Genomic DNA, 18267 nt, shown 5'->3' with positions numbered 1-18267 from the left:
AGCGCATGAAAACAACCTTTGCAAGCAGATTTTGCGTAGCTATCCTAACATTCTTATTGGTATTACTGTTAGTTTAACTTTGAAGGTCGACCTTGTATATAGGGAACGTCCACCGCTCTTCAATATTATTGTTCCATAAAAGACCCCACTGTGAAGGCGGCGCCATGACTCTGCAGGATATCTCACTTCTGCTCCATGTTGCGAAATATAGAAGTTACAAAAGTTTGACAAAGAAGAGAGGCAACGCTATAAAGCGGAATGTACTGATTTCGTCGTACGGCGTAGCGCAAGAGAGCCTTACTCGCCGAACCTGGAACACGTTTTGTCGCTATTTAGCTGTCGCAAGGAGGTGAAATATCAACAGCGTGGCGCTCGCCACTGCTCGTGAAGCAGGAAGGCGTGTACGGGAGGGGGGGGGGATGCTTCTGGTCGGAATTATAATTACTGAGGAGCGTAAGAGCAGCACTAGAACCTGTAAGTAATTGCCTCTGGGTGGTAAGAAAACAGCCCGCTTCAAGAGAAGAAATTCACCTCCGGTTCGGGGTAAAGTTTCCCTTCTTCTGTATATATTTCGCGCATCGTTTGATGTCACATTGTTTTTACGTACGCGGTAACATATTAGAAAGAAAAAGATAAAATGCTTCCACCACCTCAGAAGCCACAAACTTCCACGAAACGATTATTCCCACGGAGGCAACCTATATTTGGCACATGCTGTGCTACATTGTGTAAAATGAGGAAATGTTTCAAAGGATTACCACAACACCTCTTATTTCCCTTTTGCATCACTTAAAGGGCCGAATTTAATAAGTTCTTCATTCTTAAATTCGGTTTATAATTGGCTGGCTGCCTTCGCTAATAATTTGGCCATCGCGATTGCCTAGCATCTGCTCTTACGAACAGCGTTAGCGTAAGAAAGTGTTCTTTTTTTTTTTTTTTTTAATGCAGGGCCTGTCCTCCCGGGGCCATGACACAAAATTTTCGACCTTGAATTGTGCCTTGCACGCGCGCGTCCCACAGCACGCTGGCAAAGTTTGAGCGCATTCGGGGCTGTAGAAAACTTGTATTTGAATCTTTTAAAGGCGCAGTTAAACCGTACAGCAGTCTGGCGACGCTGAGTGATGACGAAATGAATTCGCATCCCAGAAAACCCGAAAACGAATCCCTCAGAGTACCAGATACCGATCTCGGCCATGCTTTTGTGTACTGCGATCACCGGAACTAATTGAAAAAGCTGTAAATAAGTCCTGGCCGCCGTGCGTCATCTTGTTTTTGCATGCGCGTCTCGGAGATCGGCTGCTGCTTTTTATCGCGTGAGCGAGGGAACTGCAGGCACACTTCAACGGCGACGCTCTTGCTTCGCCGTTAGGTGCCAGAGCGTGGGGAACAACGCGTCCGATGGGGGGAACTGTCCGCAAATAAAATTTCATTACCGTGTGGGCAAAGACTAGACGTAAATTATGTGCCCCGATGTGTGTATTGCTACACACACAAAAAAACTTCAGCTAAATGTTTAGTACCAATGTTAAAGCGTCGTGTAAAAAAACCTTGTTTTGCCCTTTTTGGCCAGCAAAAAAAAAAGCATATATACCTTTTTTTTTTTTTTAAGTAAGGCTGCCACACTTTTCTATCTCTCTAAAATATAGCAGTGGCTTCCTCCTTTGTTGCAAATGAAAGATCATCTAACATACTAAGACATAGTTTCGCAAGTCACAATGAATGCGTCAGATACGTTTTTCCATCCCTCCTACCTAAATTTGTAGCTCAGCCTTTTTACTAATAAAATATGAATGTCCGAGAATCTCTTCATATACTTAATTCAATTTTTTTCCTTCTAGCGGCACCTTCTTTGAGGTTGTGCCGTGCCCTATGTGCGCCCTCCCTGTCAACTGGAAATGAATGTGTTCGAGTTTTTCCGGCTATACTACGTTTCACTGACACAGAGCTCTCTGTACGTAGCCGTGGCGTTAGAATTTCCTTCGCACCAATTTGCTTAGTGGATATCGCATACATAAGGCACTGTCAACAAGTGTGGCGTAAGTTGCAATGCAGCTGAAGCGGGCAGTTAAAAGCTTATTTGATACGAAAGTTTAATATGGACAATATCATTGATATCAACATATATGTTGTGCTGTTCCAGAATTCAGCAGGCAATGTTCACTGATAATTTTTATTTTATTTAGAATTTATCAGCGTAAGGCGCACCTAATGAGAAAGTATCGCTACGCTAAAGGAAAACCTAGGAGTTCTATAGGCAATAGTGGACGCTCGATTGACCATTGTGCAAAGAGTTCGCGGTTACTAGCTCCGTTAGTGCCTCTAACAATGGCCCGAGCTTATTTAGGTATGGTGGCCATGAAAGTACGTTGTGATAAGGTTTACAGAAGTATCGTTAACCTTTAATGTTTCAGTGAATACGTTTGCGGTCATTATGTGAGTCATTGTACCATACCTTTTCAGCATACATTTCTACTGGTGTGCATGGATGGAAATTGAGGTGCACTTAATCACTCACTATGTGAACGTACTCACGAGGACCGGGATAATGGGTTTTCACAACTTACTCTTTGAATACTTCATTACTGAATGTGTATTTGTTATATAGGATACATTCAATGACAGCACAGTGTGTTTTGCAAGAGGAGGAGGAGGAATAAACTTTATAGAAATGAGTCTACGGCACAATTGTCCGAGGTGGGCGGCGTTCCTAGTCCAGGATGCCGTGGGCCTGAACCGACAGCGTGACCCTGTTCACCGGATGAGGCTAGTCTTCAAGAGTATTATATATTACCTTATACGTTAGTGTCCGCTAATAAGCCTATTCACTCAATGATTAATAGCCGTTTTAAGGCTGCACTCCCGCTGATATAATGCATTCTCTGGGGTGCCACTCCAGCAAGCAGTGGGCAGGGCCGACGTTTAGTTACATGCGCGAGGCATTACAACATTCTGCTAATCCGGTGTCATTCGTATCCGTATCGTTACCACCGTCGGCAAAGGATACCTACGGTTTTGAGAACGGACCACTAAAATGCACGGACCACTGAAATTGCACCGGCTCTGTCCGTGAGCCATCGAGAATGCTAGCTGAAAGTTCTCCTACTGGAGAAACAACACTGCTGCTGAGCGCTGTACCTTCACGCGCTCCTCACGCGTAATTAACCCCGAATCACGGCAGAATCGGTGGAATAGATGCTTAAAGAGGTGGTTGTACATATGTGTTTTACTCCCTGCATGTATGATTTACGACGTTAGAGCAGCGCAATCCGCAAGTGTCAATGAGCTATGATTCCCTTCCGTGTCAACTATCAGTCCGGTCGTAAAACATGCTCAATTACTTACGCCAGAGTCATTACAGTGTGTGCTCCATGGTTGCCTGCTAAGGAGTGTAGCTGTTTATAAAAAAATATATTTCGGCATGGTGTCCAGGCTCTAGCTTTTGGCTTTGCATGACTCCGTAAGCACTGAAACTTGAACAGTCGAAGACACCATCAGGCCAAGAGGACCCGCGAACTTGCTAAAATGAGGAATTTTTTTTTTATTTTTCAGGTGTCCAACAACCTATTCATGCGTGGATGCTGGTTAAAAACCTTCCCAACATTTGTAAAGTGGTGCACTTGGTGCTAGTTCATGAGTATGGTGTGCTGATATTTAACACTGAAAGAATGAGAGAACGCCCAAATTATGTACGAAAACGTTAATCAGAACTTTGAAGATAACCGTGCTGCAGGGCTGCGGCGATACACCCCGCCTTTTTTTTCACACACACGCACGCACACACACACACACGCACACACACACACACACACACACGCGCGCGCGCGCGCGCGCGCGCTACATAAATAAATAAATAAATAAATCAATAAATAAATAAATAAATAAAAGGAAGTGCATACCAGCTCAGAAACTATCAAGCAGGGATATACGAGTTCCGAAGATAATCAGTGCGAACTGAGCATAAATGTACCAAGTGTAGGCTCATTTCCATTCGATAATCGTGTTTGCTGCTATGCAGGATAGCAAAATGCACATTGAAGAAGCGGGTAAAGGAGAGCTTCTTGTGTAGGTTAAAACGGTTACGCCAGGTCAAATCTCGAGCGGAAAAAGTCGGAAAGAAGCAGGACGTAAGACAGCGTGTGTCCCGGATTGCGCACAGGGCATCCCCTGTGTAAAACCCCTGAAACCCATGACCCGCCATGGTTTTCGTAAAAGCTATGACGCGTCGACTAGTGCTGCTTTGGAAACGGGAATATTACGCAGCAATAATAAAAGCGTGGAATAGTGGAAGGGGCGCGCAGTGTACGCCACAATCAAGCGAGTACTAACCCGAGAAAGTTATTTGTAGGCCCAAGGTGAAAGTACACTCCTAGAGTAACGCCACTATTATTGTCACCAAGGTGGTAACCTCGCTCGCAGTACAAATATATCATGTGGGTTATTTTTAACTCATAAAGAAATATGGAGTTTTACGTGCCAAAGCCACGATCCGATTATGAGGCACGCCGTAGTGGAGGACTCCGGAAATTTAGACCTCCTGGGGTTCTTTAACGTGCACCTAAATCTAAGTACTCGGGTGTTTTCGCATTTCGCCCACGGCGAAATGTGGGTGCCGTGGCCAGGATTGGATTCCGCGACCTCGTGCTTAGCAGCCCAACACCATAGCCACTAAGCAATCACGGCGGGTTATTTTTTTATTTGACTTATGGCCTCAAATTTAAATACCTGCAGTGCGGCCTTCTGCGGGCACACCCCGCAGTGGTTCGGTGGCTATGACATTCAACTGCGGAGCATGAACTAAGTCGAGAGTTCGATTTCTATTAGGTGGCCGTGTTTCACCGGAGGCGAAATGAAAGTACTTTTGTTAAAGAACCCCAGGTGGTCAAAATCATTTTGTAGCCCTCAATTGCGGCGTCCCTCATAATTCCCTGCGCACTTTCAGGACGTCAAGCCCAACAATTTCATCCATTTTGCAGGCGCATTGTTTGGATACGTTAGAAAAATAGCCGTCATGTTCCATGACTGCGAGCAGACCAGGAGCTGCGTAGGAAGCGAGCATAAAAAAATCACCGACGATTACGATACTGCCTAATGAGAAATTTGAGCGCAGCTCTATACGTGTTTTTATTTCGTGATATATTGAGGCAAAGAATTTGATAGACACAGGTAGCAGAGTCGGCGATCACCGAAAATTTGATCTGCGGGTCAAGCACGTCGGCTTTTATACACGACTCGTCGAAGGTTCCCGTGTAATCGCTGGTGCGGCGTGGCTTCCACAAAGTACTACACAATTCACGTCGCGCATACTATCAGATTACAAAACAATCACATACCTTGACAATCGAAACAAGCGCGAACGAGCTTCAGTCCCCCAGCACAGCTGCCCGATACTCTAACCGTTCGGCCACAATATATATATATATATATATATATATATATATATATATATATAGTGCGTGTACTTCCAGCGTGCACACGCCAACTAGCTCACTTAGATGATACGCGAATGTGTCACATTTGCGTAGCACGGCTGTGCGAGAGCACGTGCGCATGCGGCAGTTTCGTTTACACTAAGAAATCCGGAATGAAATAGTCAAATTTATGACATTTCACGAAACCGCTTCACATAAATACCAAGATATGCGTTGCATCTGCAATTGTTTTTTCTTCTGTCCTCATTCTTCTATGGCCTGGCCATCACTTCCTCCCTTGCAGTGTAGCATGTTAAGGCCAAGGCTTTTACACCAACAAACTCCTCTTCTGTTAAGCAAACAACTCCCTCTCACTCTCTCAATGACAAAGGAGCATTGAAGACTATATATGGTCGTTATACTGAATGACGTAAGTTTGCCTGCCTTATGTTGTGCAATTCATAGCACGAATTTACCTGAACGTAAAACACCAGAGCCAGAATTCACACAAAGCTTTTACGCTAGAATTGCTCGTAAGAGAAAATTTGTGCCAATCCTGGTGTAGGACACATCATCAGCGAAGGCGGCCGGCCCATGACAAATATCACTTACGAACGAAAAGCTCTGTGAATTAGGGCCTAGTTATTTTGCACGGAGCTCTAGAATAAGTAGAGCGCTCATAAATGTAAGTTTCTCACTTTTGAGTCCTTATAGTGGCAACTTCAACAAAAACAAAGAACAAAATATCATGCAGATCCAACTCGCATGAAGCGGCTAATTAAATGCTACTAATGGCGATACGTACAATTGCGATTACGTTTATTCTGTGCAACGTGCCAGCTAATGTAATGTTTATTTTCAATCAATCAATCAATCAATCAATCAAAAATGTGCTTTAAACATTTCAAGGAATGCGTAAAAAATTAGTTGGACCAATAGCCTATCTGGCTTATGCTTATTTTTGACTACAATGTTGTCACCAGAAAGGTCACAACTTTATGCTCACCCAATTTCGTACACTTACGTGCTACACTGCTTACAAGCTGTGCCGAAACGCAAACACCTAATCAGCGGATGCACAGTGGGAGACATCTACGCGGCGATGCTAGAGTGAACTAGAATACATGGCGAGTGCGCTTACCGACGCATTCCGCGTCTTATCACGCTTATCGCGCGAAGTGCTGCTCGTAGCAGCGGCTTTGTCGTCGCTAACTGTTGAACGCGTCTACAGCAAAGTAGGGGGGTAGCTCTACGCATGGCCCGTCTGAAGCGCGCGTCTGGTCGGACGCCAGGTGCGCGTTGCAGACAGGCCGTGCTGCAGCGCGCAACATGCTTCACGGCGATGCACCTTCAATAGTTACCGACCGTAGCGCCGCCGCTGCTGGTGACACGAAACCCGTGTCGCGCCACTCAAAAAAGGTTCTGGTACACTCTATCATGTCACAAGGACCATGGTGATATTTTATAATGCTTGAGAGAAGAATAACGATCACAGGCTTATGTACAGAGCAGTACTACACACATATTCTATGGCCTATAAGGATTATGTGTGCCTCTCGTGTACCAGCGGTATATATTGTCTCGTGGTAGTGATGCTTGAGGACACAGCAACAAAGCTGTCAACGTTAGGCGAGTACACGTGTCAATATCCATTCTAGAGGATTGGCCAAGAATTGTCATGCACCCAGTGGCACATGCCGAATGGCAAAATAGCAGAAAATCATGTAAATCAAAGGATCCGCTCAATGATGCCTCTACCCGCCGTGGATGCTCAGTGGCTATGGTGTTAAGCTGCTGAGCACGAGGTCGCGGGATCGAATCCCGGCCACGGCGGCCGCATTTCGTTGGAGGCGAAATGCGAAAACACCCGTGTACTTAGATTTAGGTGCACGTTAAAGAACCCCAGGTGGTCGAAATTTCCGGACTCCTCCACTACAACGTGCCTCATAATCAGAAAGTGGTTTTGGCACGTAAAACCCCATAATTAAATTTTTTTAATGATGCCTCTGCGATGTGATTGGCTTTTATTACTTCTTATCTCTGTCGAGTCAAGTGAGACCTCCTGCGAAAAGTGTCGTATGCATAGCGCTTTACACCTAAGATTGTACAATAAAGAACGCTTCTAACAAAGTCCGACACAGCAAAATGTGTTACGCATGCATGTCAAATGACTAAAACCTTGCGAATCTTATCAGTTCCCCAGGTACAGCTTTTGTTAAACTCTGCACTCGCGACGCATTGAGCTGTGAGTGAGTGTGGTACCAGGACTAAATCATGCCTATTATTATTTAATATCCGAAAGGTTATCAGTGAGCATGACTGTTTGAGAAAGGCACGAACTTTTATTCAGGTTCATGAAAAACCCTTTTCTAATCTAGCTACTTTCAAACGCAGTTTGCGCAATCATGCGCAGATGCAGTAACCTGATAAAATGGGGGTAATGACATATAGTAAAAGCTACAGATTCAAAAAATTTCTAAATGACTTAGATGGCTATGCCGGCTAAATTTACGAACGTAAATAGCACGAAACATGAAAATTTCTGTCAAGTATTATTTTATTTGATAAACGTATACATTTTTGCATCCCAATCTTTATTTTTACGTAAAATGTTTCCTTCTAAAATCTTTCTCAAATATTTTATAAATGATCACGTCACGTCTTTTACGACTGAATCTTTAAACACATGTAGCGTTGCTTTTCCAGCCATGACTCGGATCAAAGGCTCGAACCTCGAATAAGAGAAGAAAGAAATAAGAAGAATAAAATCTCATTACTACAAACAATAATCGTACTTTGACATTATTATATGGACACAAAAGTCTGTGTGGGATTTTTCTCCTGCTGTTATTCTGTAGCACACTCAGAGCAGTATACGCGCTCTCGATTCATGTGCAACAAAAACTGCATCCATGCTGACTCAACTGTGTAATTAAAAAAATTGCCTGCGATGGACGGTGCTGTTCCGCCTTTTAAGCGGGTGTCAGGAAGAAATAAACATTATCTGCATGCGAAATCGCAATGTCGAAAAATTTAAATAAAAATGTTCCCTAATTATCTTTCTTAGGTATTCACTTTCGGGTGAATGTTGCAGTTGCGAAATTGAAACCGAGGAGTAGTGAAGTCAAGGTGAAGCAGTAGGAGCTCGATGTGTTTTTCTTCAAGTGGTGAAGTCGTGTTTGCTTAGCAGAATGTTTCCAGATATCCGCCCTTAAGATGTGCTCTGAAGTACATTGAAGTTACGTTTAACACTTCCCCGAAAGCGTCTGACCAGTAGTCCCAGACGCTCCATAACTGGGACACCAATTCATTATCTAGCTAGAATATTTTGAGGATGCATATCTCGAATCTGAGTTGCTCTTAGAATTTCTGCTAAGCAAACCTTACTTCTCTACTTTAACTTCGCACTTGTAACATCTGCCCTAAAGTGGTTAACAAGAAATTTTATCAGTAAAAATTTTTTTCAGAAAACTTCCTGCGCATTGCGGCTTGTCATGCAAGTATGTCGTGTCTGCCTCTTCAGGTAATCCCCCTGAACAGTAGGAATTGCTGATTATGCTTTTGTGACTTTTTTTTTTAGATCTGATCCAACTAAAGAAAGAATACCCTATATATATATCGAGGGAATGCTTGCGAATCATGCTGCTCGTTATGCGCGGCATTGACTGCCAAAAAATATTAGAAAATGTAGAACCACCCTTTGCGCGACTTGATACTGCTGCTGTAGCAAACGCCTGAATCTCACAAGCCACTTCTTGAGGTCTGTTGTCTCTGAACTCCTTCAGTAAGCAAGATAAATAAAAATGTTCAAATCTAAAAAAAAAATGACCGCTGTTGTTTTTTATTTCATTAGTCAGAACGTTGTTGGTGCTGTATATTCAAAGTAGAGAGTTTCTCTTCGCAAGTGGATAAAATCTGCTTGCGTCTTGCCAGGACCCGAGCGGCATGCGTACACAAGCTGAACAAAAGCCGTTTGCGTGTTCTTGTCATGAAATTCTTCATATTATCTATACTCACAAGAGCATTTCAAGAAACTCGCTTATGTTCAATAGGCGTGATCATCCCGTAAACGTGGGACACTCTTTGCCTCGTAGGAATTAGTTTGTCCGAATTGCTGTTGTCCACTAACATATTGGCCCTTTCTTGCGAGCCTGTCTAATACAATGCAAATAGACAAGCAATTTCCACAAATTAATGGATGGGTCTCTTTATTGAAACTTTTGTTCTTCGAGTGGCAGAAATGTCAAGTATTGAGATGTGACGATGACGAAAGGGCGCGAAGCTTGAGCTTGAACAGCTGAAAGGAAATTAGGAAAAATTGTTAGTTCACATTAAACTTGATACTCTACTTCTACTGGGTACAAAATGAACCGAAGCAACACATTTATGCCAATGCACGACGAAGTTGAGGTCAGAAATATTATTTGACTTCCTCTCAGAGCGAACGATAGCGATTGTCGAGACAAGTCCCGTATTCACTAAGGAGACGGTACGATTTAGCGGTTTTTAAGAACAGGAGCAATCAAACACATTATTAGCTATACGTGACAGGGGATCGCATCGTTACCTCAGACAGCCGGACAATAACCTACCTTTCTTAAGGGTGGACAGCTTTGTGAATTTAGCTTCAGGCGCAGAACACAGGACGGGGCTAAATTAGCGCTCAACTCAGCTAGAGAATTTTTTATAGCAAACAAACCTGAAATTTTAGCCGAGGACGCCTACGCCCGCGTGGCCGGCACCAGCAGTCTTGCCGAAGGAGGACTGTCCGAATCCGGCCTGTTGTCCAGCGGCGCCTCCCTGGAAGCCCGAAGACCCCTGCTGTTGACCGGTTCCGAAGGTCTTGCTGTCGGAAGCCGAGAAGCCGGTGTTGTGGTTGTAGCCCTGGTTGTTGCTGAAGGCGTTGACGGTTCTGTGGGCAGAGCCGCCAGCGAAGGCTCCGGATCCCTGACTCTGCCCCGCGGCACCCTTCTGGAAGCCCGTCTGGTGTCCTCCGGTGGTAGCACCGTAACCTGTCTGGAAGCCGCCGCCGTGTCCCACGCCAACACCACCCAAGCCGACGCCATGGCCGACCCCAGCGCCTACCAAGGCGGGGTTGGCAACGACTCCTGGGCCAACGACGCCGGCACCGGCAACGCCAGGAACCACACCAACGCCGTAGCCAGGCACGCCTCCCAGAAATCCGCCGCGTCCTTCAACGTCCTTCTTGTCCTCTTTCTTCTCGTCTTCCTTGGGGATCTCTTCGGCGAACACGGCGCTGGCCACGAGGGCGAGGAGAGTGAGGGTTGCGAAGAACTGCGTTGCGAAAATTGAATTATTTTCTGAAGTCTGTGTTTATCTGTCTCCCAGCGAAATGTGTTACCAGAAGTGTGCGGTGTTCACAGCGTGACACACGCACGGATGGTGTACTTATGGAAGTTGTTTGTGGTTAGTTTCCTGTTCACCATTACCGACAGGCTAAGTTCCGAAATAGAGTTCCCTGAATCAGTTGCCCATCATCATGCTTATTTATATTCGAAAGGCGTTCAATTTGTTTTCACTTCTTGATGGTCATCATCTACTTCCAGCGTTTCTTGTCTTATTCGCAGTAATTTAAGCATCCAGCAGCTCTCGAAAGTGTTACCATAGGTTTGGTGCTAGCGCCTGCTTAAAACACATCGGTGAGTCTTTTAGGTAACCGTTCTCTGTATTTTCCCTCCGAATGAAACCTGCATACACTGTGTGAAGCTGTACGTGCAACTTTTCTAACATGCACGTGCCGAAGTCACCGCCTCTCTTACATTCAATAATGATGAAACGAAAAATCTCCAGTTTCTTGATTTCTTAGTTTGCTCACAGGAGAAAAAATTGCAGGAGAGCTAGCAACGTAAGTGCCGCATTACTTTTTAGCTAAGATTAATATTCACTCAGATAAAACAATTGTATAAATAACCGATAGTGTTACTTTCAGGGCGGAATTAAGCGTAATATTGGCGACATACTTTTGCGAGGCATGCTTCTAGCTTAAAAACCACATCACAATTTCTCCATATCTCCGTGAGATCCAAAGGAAGGCGACATGTCCAGCGCGTTAGCGCAGGAGATATCACCTTCTTGTGGCTATACACGCTTCAAACTTTGGCAACTGTAACTAGCTACTACGGAATCGGAAATGTTTGCACGCAAGAAGTAAAATGCAGACAACAACAGAGCCATGGAAGTTCACAAAAGCCGAGATAAAGGCGAACATGCATTGAAACTGCGCAATAAGAATTCGAGAATAAGAACACGAGCCCACCTTCATGGTTACGCTGCCGCAAAAAGATTCTCGGCGGTCCTACGGCTAGTGCACCACGCTTTAGTAGCTGCAAACTTGCCGTACCGCATTGCTGCTCCTCTTTTATACCACCTACCCGAGAGGACCCGTCGGTCCACGATAATATACAAATAAGAAGAGGCCCAACAGTGACAAGTTCTGCCAGTCGGCGGCATTACGGTGGAGACGAGCAACAAAAAAGAGCACCCGGAGAAGCCACGGCCCTGCGCCGAACGTTCCCCCCCTTTCGTTTTCACTCTGCACTTTTTCGATTCCCTTTCATTCCGAGAAAGGATCAACCCACTCTCTGTTTTCTCGGTGCACTTCTCTTGCTCAGTGCGCGCCGGCGTGGCGAGGGGGGTCCGGCGTTGCTCTCGGCCTTGAGGTCAGCGGAACGATAACTTGCGTCCCCATCGTATACGCGGGGTCGCCTTTTACGCCGGTTTCTGCTTAAAATGTTGCCCCGGGTTCGCAGCGCTATTCCAGCTGAAATCGTTGGCAGGCACGCGCACCTTCGGAAAAGGAGCACGTACTGCGTATCGGTGCGTTGTTTCGGAAGGGCGAAATACGCGAAAGCACTCAGTATACACAGCAGCGACAAGAAAACGCAGCGCAGGAGAGACACCGAGTAGTCGTCTGACATGTGGTGTTTCTGCTTGTGATTGTTGTCGTGGGGACTAAGTGTTTTGAACTGCTCCATGTACTTCTCTACATTTTTTGTGTGTCTGTCTTGGCGTTGGGGAGCTTGCCTATGCAGTGACAGCGCGGTTGCTTTCCGAGGCAAGAGATAGCAATGCTATGTTTTGCTCTTCCGTCCTAAAGGGGTTCAATAAAAAGTTTCATTTCTGGAGTTTTTGCGTCTTCAGAAAGTCTCTGATTACGCCGTTCCATTTTAGAGGTTGGGGCGGGGGGCGGGGAGATGGCAAGAAACAAAACCAAAAGAAAGAGGAAAGAGAGAGCAGGGGAGGGAAGGAGAAGGTCGGTGGATACGAGTTTCGCCACAAAAGCATTTCCCATCCCTATATATTGGCGGCATATTTTTGCGAGTCATGTTTGCGGTTGCAGAACCACATCACGATTTCGCCATATCTCCGTGAGATCCAAAGGAAGGCGGCATGACCGGCGCGTTAGCGCAGGAGATGTCATCTTTTTGTGGCTATACAGGCTTCAGACTCGGGCAACTGTGACTAGTTACCAAGGCATCGCAAATCTTTGCACGCAAGAAGTAAAACGCAGACAACAGCAGAACCATTGAAGCTCACATGGTCAGACTGCAGCACAGACGGCGCCGATTGGTCGACCAATTCGACGACACTGCAACGTCCGGGGACCATGCTGCAGGACGCATGAAGTCGTTTGTGTTTCCAAACGTGAAAGAAACCCGCGAGTGCACGTAAAATTGCCGCGCGACTAGCCGCTCGAGGTACTTTGCATGTATTCGCGGGCTAGTTTCACGCTCGGAAAGACACTTTTGTGTACCACGTATTGAGCAACAGAAAGCTGTATCGGGAGTTCTTCATATTGCTCTACAATTCTCTCATTGACACTATTCATCTACATATTACCTTTGAGAGCGTGAGTAGTCAAGAATATTTATGTAATCAGGCGGAATTCAAAAAATAATCTGAGTATGTCCAAGCGACAGCAAGCAACATTACCTAGGTTCTGTCCAGCTACGTGGCATTTGCATACTTTTAAATCATGGTGCATGATAGTTGGGACACCTTGTATGAAGGATACAGTACGAAAAAAAGAACCGAAAACCATATGCTGTGGATACACGTACCATTTTATTACGCATCTAATTCAGTTGGTGTGTGTTTCCCACCAACATGCTATCAGGTGAAGTCGATGCGCGAAACAAAATATTGCAATGATGGGAGTCTAATTCTAAACTTTCTTTTTGACGGTGTGAACGCAAATTACTTTGAATAAAGTTTCCGTGGCGAAAGTTGGTATGCTTCGCCCTTATATCTGCTTTTCTGCGTATTTTTTCATGGATCACCTTTGTGCGTTACCGACGCCTAAACTTAGGCCAAGATAGCGCTTTTTTTTTTCTATAGTCATGTTCTTATTTTAGAGCTTATGGCGAAAATAAAATTTTAGAATATGGTAAGTTTTAGGGAGAGTTCTATATAAATAATTCCAGGTTTTCTCCCTTCACCGTGATTTGCAAAAAATTTCCCGAAAACGGACTTTTGCGGTTTTTTACCTTGGTTCTATGGATTGAGAAACACAAAAGTATTTTGTGAAACTGTTCATAGTGAAAGCACAATCTTCAGAAAATGTTGAAACGCAAAGTTTAAAATGCGCGAAACGTAGATGCTTGGCCATTTTTCTTTTTTTCACCTGCTTTTTCACCGTTTCGTGAAGTTCAAATGGCCCACACGGGCGCAAAGTGTTTTTCCACTCAAAACTTTATGGGAAAATACTTTCTAAGGGATGCATATATGTGTGTAATTTTTTGTAATTTTTCTAGAGAAGTCAACATTGCTCAACCGCTATAGTTGGAACAGTTGGCGTGGAATGACCTTTCAATGAACTTATCTTAACTCCCACGCAATCATGCACTGGGTCATGCTCAGCTACGTTTTGCAGTTTCGGTGAAGCAGCACGCTTGGAACTAAAAAAAAAAAAAAAAAACGTTCACACAAACATGAATGAAGAGGACATACACAGGCGCTGGACTGCAACTATTGGTTTATTGCTCAAGGACGCGCTTTCTCAATAAGCGCTTTAATAAGCGCACGCGCTGTGACAGCTCCACGTCGAGGAAAACAAGAACGAAGAAATTAACAAATAGAACGCAGACGGCTATCACCGGCCAAGCTGGAATCAAATGCCCTGGCAGCGCACTTTCTTTCTGGAAACGATACTGCGGGGCAGCTGATCCATGTGTCCTTCTCCTTGTCAATTTCTAATGCTTCTAAAATTTCTTTAGTTTGCTTGCTACGTTCCCTGCACACTAAGTCTGTTTTCGTGATCGCGGGCGAGCAGCAGTAATCTCTGCAATGAAAGGCAAAATGTGCCGAATCTTTAGCTGTGCACGGATAGTTGTGCTCTTTAAGCCTCGTTTGCCCGTCTGCCCAATATACATCTTGTTACTGTTCAGAGGAATCGAATAGACTATTCGCTCGGTACAAGTGACATAGGGGTCTCTGTGTTTGATTTTGCAGGGACACGTTTCGTTTTCTTTTTCATTTAACTTTTTGCACAACCCCGACAATCGGACAGGTGCCGAAAACACCACGTTGAGGCCAGCCTTGCCACCTACCTTTCGCACATTTTGGAAAACTGTGTGCATATACCTTACGACCACCATCTTGTCTTTACAGTTGATATTACTGTGCGTGGCTCCGCGTACTTTTTTCGACTTCTTCAGTATAAAACTTCTGCTACTGAAACCGAGAGCTTCGAGGGGTACCCGGAGTGCATAAGGCGGCGGCTTACTTGGTTTGTGAAGCTGACTTCACACTTGTGATGACGTGATTTTAGTAGTGCGTTGTGAAGGCTTCAGGGGACAATCGCCCTCTTAACAAGGTTTGAATGAGCCGATTGAAAGCGGGGGACAGGTGTGTTGCCTCTATGTTCGGAAGACCAACAAAAATGACTTGAGGACAGATGTATACCAAGGCCTAAGAACATATGAAAGCCATCGGTCGCTAATCCCTGTGTCAGAGTGCCGCACACTTTTGATTCCAACACATGGATTACCAACCAGTGGTTTCCTTATTCGATCCTTACGTCGAGGGCTGTGCACTAGAACAATCTCTGGTTATCATGGGTCATTTAACTTCAGCGGCTTTCTTTATCTCTTTTCTCTGTGTGTATCTGCGAATCGGTGACTGTGTCAACACTGTTAAATGCTGTCGGCTAAGTCAACCTATCATTCTATTTCTCAGACACCACAAAGAAGTCGGCTGATTTCAGCATAAAAAAATTTATTGACTAATTGGTGGTAGAGCCACCGCCTTTGTGATGAAGAACCAGCGCTGTAGTGACAAAAATATTGCTACTCAAACAGGCACAAAATGTTTTTGGACATATCAAATGCCTACATAATGAGATGAAGCGACCATGCCCGATGTTTTCTCCTTGGTGATATCATTTCCACTGCTGCATGAACTCAGTTCAAAAGCCCTGAAAAAGAAATACCGATGTTACATCCAATGACCACGAGTAATAACTTTGTACGTGCCTACACATCATCGGAAGCTAGCGGGAAAAAAATATTCCTTGATAACAGGCTGTTTGTTCAAGCGCATTAACAAATTCAAAAAAAAAAATTTAGCACGCCATGCTAGCAAACCGTAAGAAGCAAATAAAGAAACGTTGCGGCTGCAGCAAAATTCACCTTATTCAAGCTTCGTACACACGAGGTCTCACCTCGGGTTTTATTGGATTGGGATACAGTGCCTCATTGTTATTGTCTCTTCTTATTCGCCAATCCTACATACTTTTGAAGCCCTCCTTACATTTGATGGAACCCAGTTGGCCTTCCAGAATCTTCTAAATGCGCTTTAGATGTTACCACCATGTTTTATAGTAAGCGTCCTTTTTGCCAGGCATATTAAAATGAAGATGGTTTTTCTGGACTGAAACACCAATCCTTACGTCCTCTTTACTTTTGTTTATGTAACTTTTTTCTAAACGTTGAATTGCTAGGTGATATGCCGTTGAAGACAATTAACAGTTCAAAGCTTTCCGAACATTATTTACCTTTAGCCATGGAGGCCAACGCCCGCGTGTCCTACTCCGGCAGCCTTTCCGAAAGAGGATTGTCCAAATCCTGCCTGTTGTCCGGCGGCGCCTCCTTGGAAACCAGACGAACCCTGCTGGTGGCCAGAGCCGAATTTCTTGCTGTCGCTGGAGGAAAAGCCCGAGCTGTGGCTGTAGCCCTGTTTGTTGTTGTAGGCGCTCACGTCCCTGTTGGAAGAGCCGCCAGCGAAGGCGCTGGATCCCTGGTTGTGTCCTGCGGCGCCCTTCTGGAAGCTCCCCTGGTGCCCTCCGGCAGTAGCGCCGTATCCCGACTGGAAGCCGCCACCCAGGCCTCCCAGCACACCACCGCGCCCTTCAACGTCCTTCTTATTTTCTTTCTTTTCGTCTTTCTTGGCGGCATCTTCGGCGAAAGCCGTGCATGCCACAAGGGCGAAGAGAACAATGCTAACGAAGAGCTGTGCATAAAGAGAAAAAGTAATTCAAGTCATCTCACAGAGCGCAAATATCCTTATATATAGAAGCATAAAACTACTCTGCGCGGTTTCCTGACGTAACAAAAGGTACCCGCTGATGAATGCGTCGGGAATCACTTAAAGCGAAACACCTTCCAGCAGCTCAGTGCAGCGGACACCAAAAATAGAAAATACTGTCAGTAGCTTTCCTATGTAATGTCATGCAGTCGTAAATACCAATTGTGTTTCCTGTTTCCTGTGTTATTGTCGACCTGCTATTGATTTGCTTATGATGTTAGTAAACATATTCGTAAAACCTCGGCTTCATAAATGCTCTGTTTATTTACACGACTGGAAAATGGAGGCATTTCTGAATGTTAACCATAGACGTCCTGCCTGCAGTAGAAATATGTGTCTATATAGTAGTCGATGTATCGTCGTGAGACTTTCGCATAGAAGTGAAAAACAAATACGTTCAATCTTTGAATCAGCGTCGTCTTTTTAGCAGCAGTTGTGTGCGACATTCTTTCTCACTCTTTCAAAAATGTGCACGTTAAAACTGAACTACGTATGAGTTAAACTTTATTGAAGTTGCGAATTAGTCGTTACACATTATAATCTTCATATCTAAAGTTACCTTACAAAGTTCGCATCACGAGTACAGCAGGACAGTATACGACCAATACTTGTAAATAGTAGCAATTTACCTTTGATTAGTTATTTTAACATTCACAAAAAGTTTTTAAATATTCGCCCGGAGAGTTAGAGTACCTCTCTACATGACGTAATTCAACAATTCAATTGGAAAACTAGAAGTGAACTGTTCTCAATGCACCATTCTAACGCGGGTGCTTGCAGCAAACAGACTAGGCGCACATGTGCTCCTACAGTAGGAGAAAATGAGATGCTGCTCTCGAAGTGAACGCTAGAATTTATCGCTTGGCATTACGATAGTACCAGAACACAACATAGTGCACCTACCTTCATATTTACGTGGTCAATCAACCTAAGCAAGAACGCAATACGTTCACAAGCTAAGCTGCTTTCTTGAGTGTCACTCCTTCACAGCGACTATGTTGCCGTAAGGCTGCGCGTCCTCCCTTTTATACCATCTAAACGGAAAGCTAACGTCATAAAAATCAACAAAGAAGTTGCTGTAGACGTCCACCACTGCATGTCGACACGTGTTTCAGTGTCTATGGCAACGAAGACGTGCGAACTAAACCGCCTTGCACCCTTAGGGCGTTCCCCTCCACATTTTGCTTTCGAAACTTTAATCACTTCTTTGTTCCGAGAAGAGCAACACACTCCCACTCGCCATTCGTCGCCTCCTCTCCTTCGATCCCCGGTGTCTCAAGCTACGACAGCGGTCTCCCCGTCCTTGAATTCAGGA

At 44.7% G+C, this 18267-nt stretch overlaps 2 protein-coding genes across 2 annotated transcripts; both read right to left on the bottom strand.

The window, feature by feature from the left end:
* Positions 1 to 9589: 9589 nt before the first annotated feature.
* LOC126547654 (uncharacterized) lies at positions 9590 to 11795 on the bottom strand. Its single transcript, XM_050195593.2, has 3 exons — positions 11686 to 11795; positions 10108 to 10703; positions 9590 to 9705 (listed from the first exon to the last, which is right to left on the bottom strand). Exons 1-2 carry the CDS (start codon positions 11689 to 11691, stop codon positions 10116 to 10118), a joined length of 594 nt encoding a protein of 197 aa, XP_050051550.1. The 5' UTR covers positions 11692 to 11795; the 3' UTR covers positions 9590 to 9705; positions 10108 to 10115.
* A 3832-nt stretch (positions 11796 to 15627) lies between these two features.
* LOC129381067 (uncharacterized) lies at positions 15628 to 17946 on the bottom strand. The gene is made up of 3 exons (XM_055063548.1): positions 17856 to 17946; positions 16423 to 16877; positions 15628 to 15843 (listed from the first exon to the last, which is right to left on the bottom strand). The coding sequence occupies exons 1-2, from the start codon at positions 17859 to 17861 to the stop codon at positions 16425 to 16427; spliced, it is 459 nt and encodes a 152-aa protein (XP_054919523.1). The 5' UTR covers positions 17862 to 17946; the 3' UTR covers positions 15628 to 15843; positions 16423 to 16424.
* Positions 17947 to 18267: the final 321 nt, after the last annotated feature.

This window comes from Dermacentor andersoni, chromosome 1, assembly GCF_023375885.2.
Source record: "Dermacentor andersoni chromosome 1, qqDerAnde1_hic_scaffold, whole genome shotgun sequence".
NCBI classification, from domain to species: Eukaryota; Metazoa; Arthropoda; class Arachnida; order Ixodida; family Ixodidae; genus Dermacentor; species Dermacentor andersoni.
The sequence above is the reverse complement of the archived record's forward strand: the minus strand, read 5'-3'. Positions and strand labels throughout refer to the sequence as shown.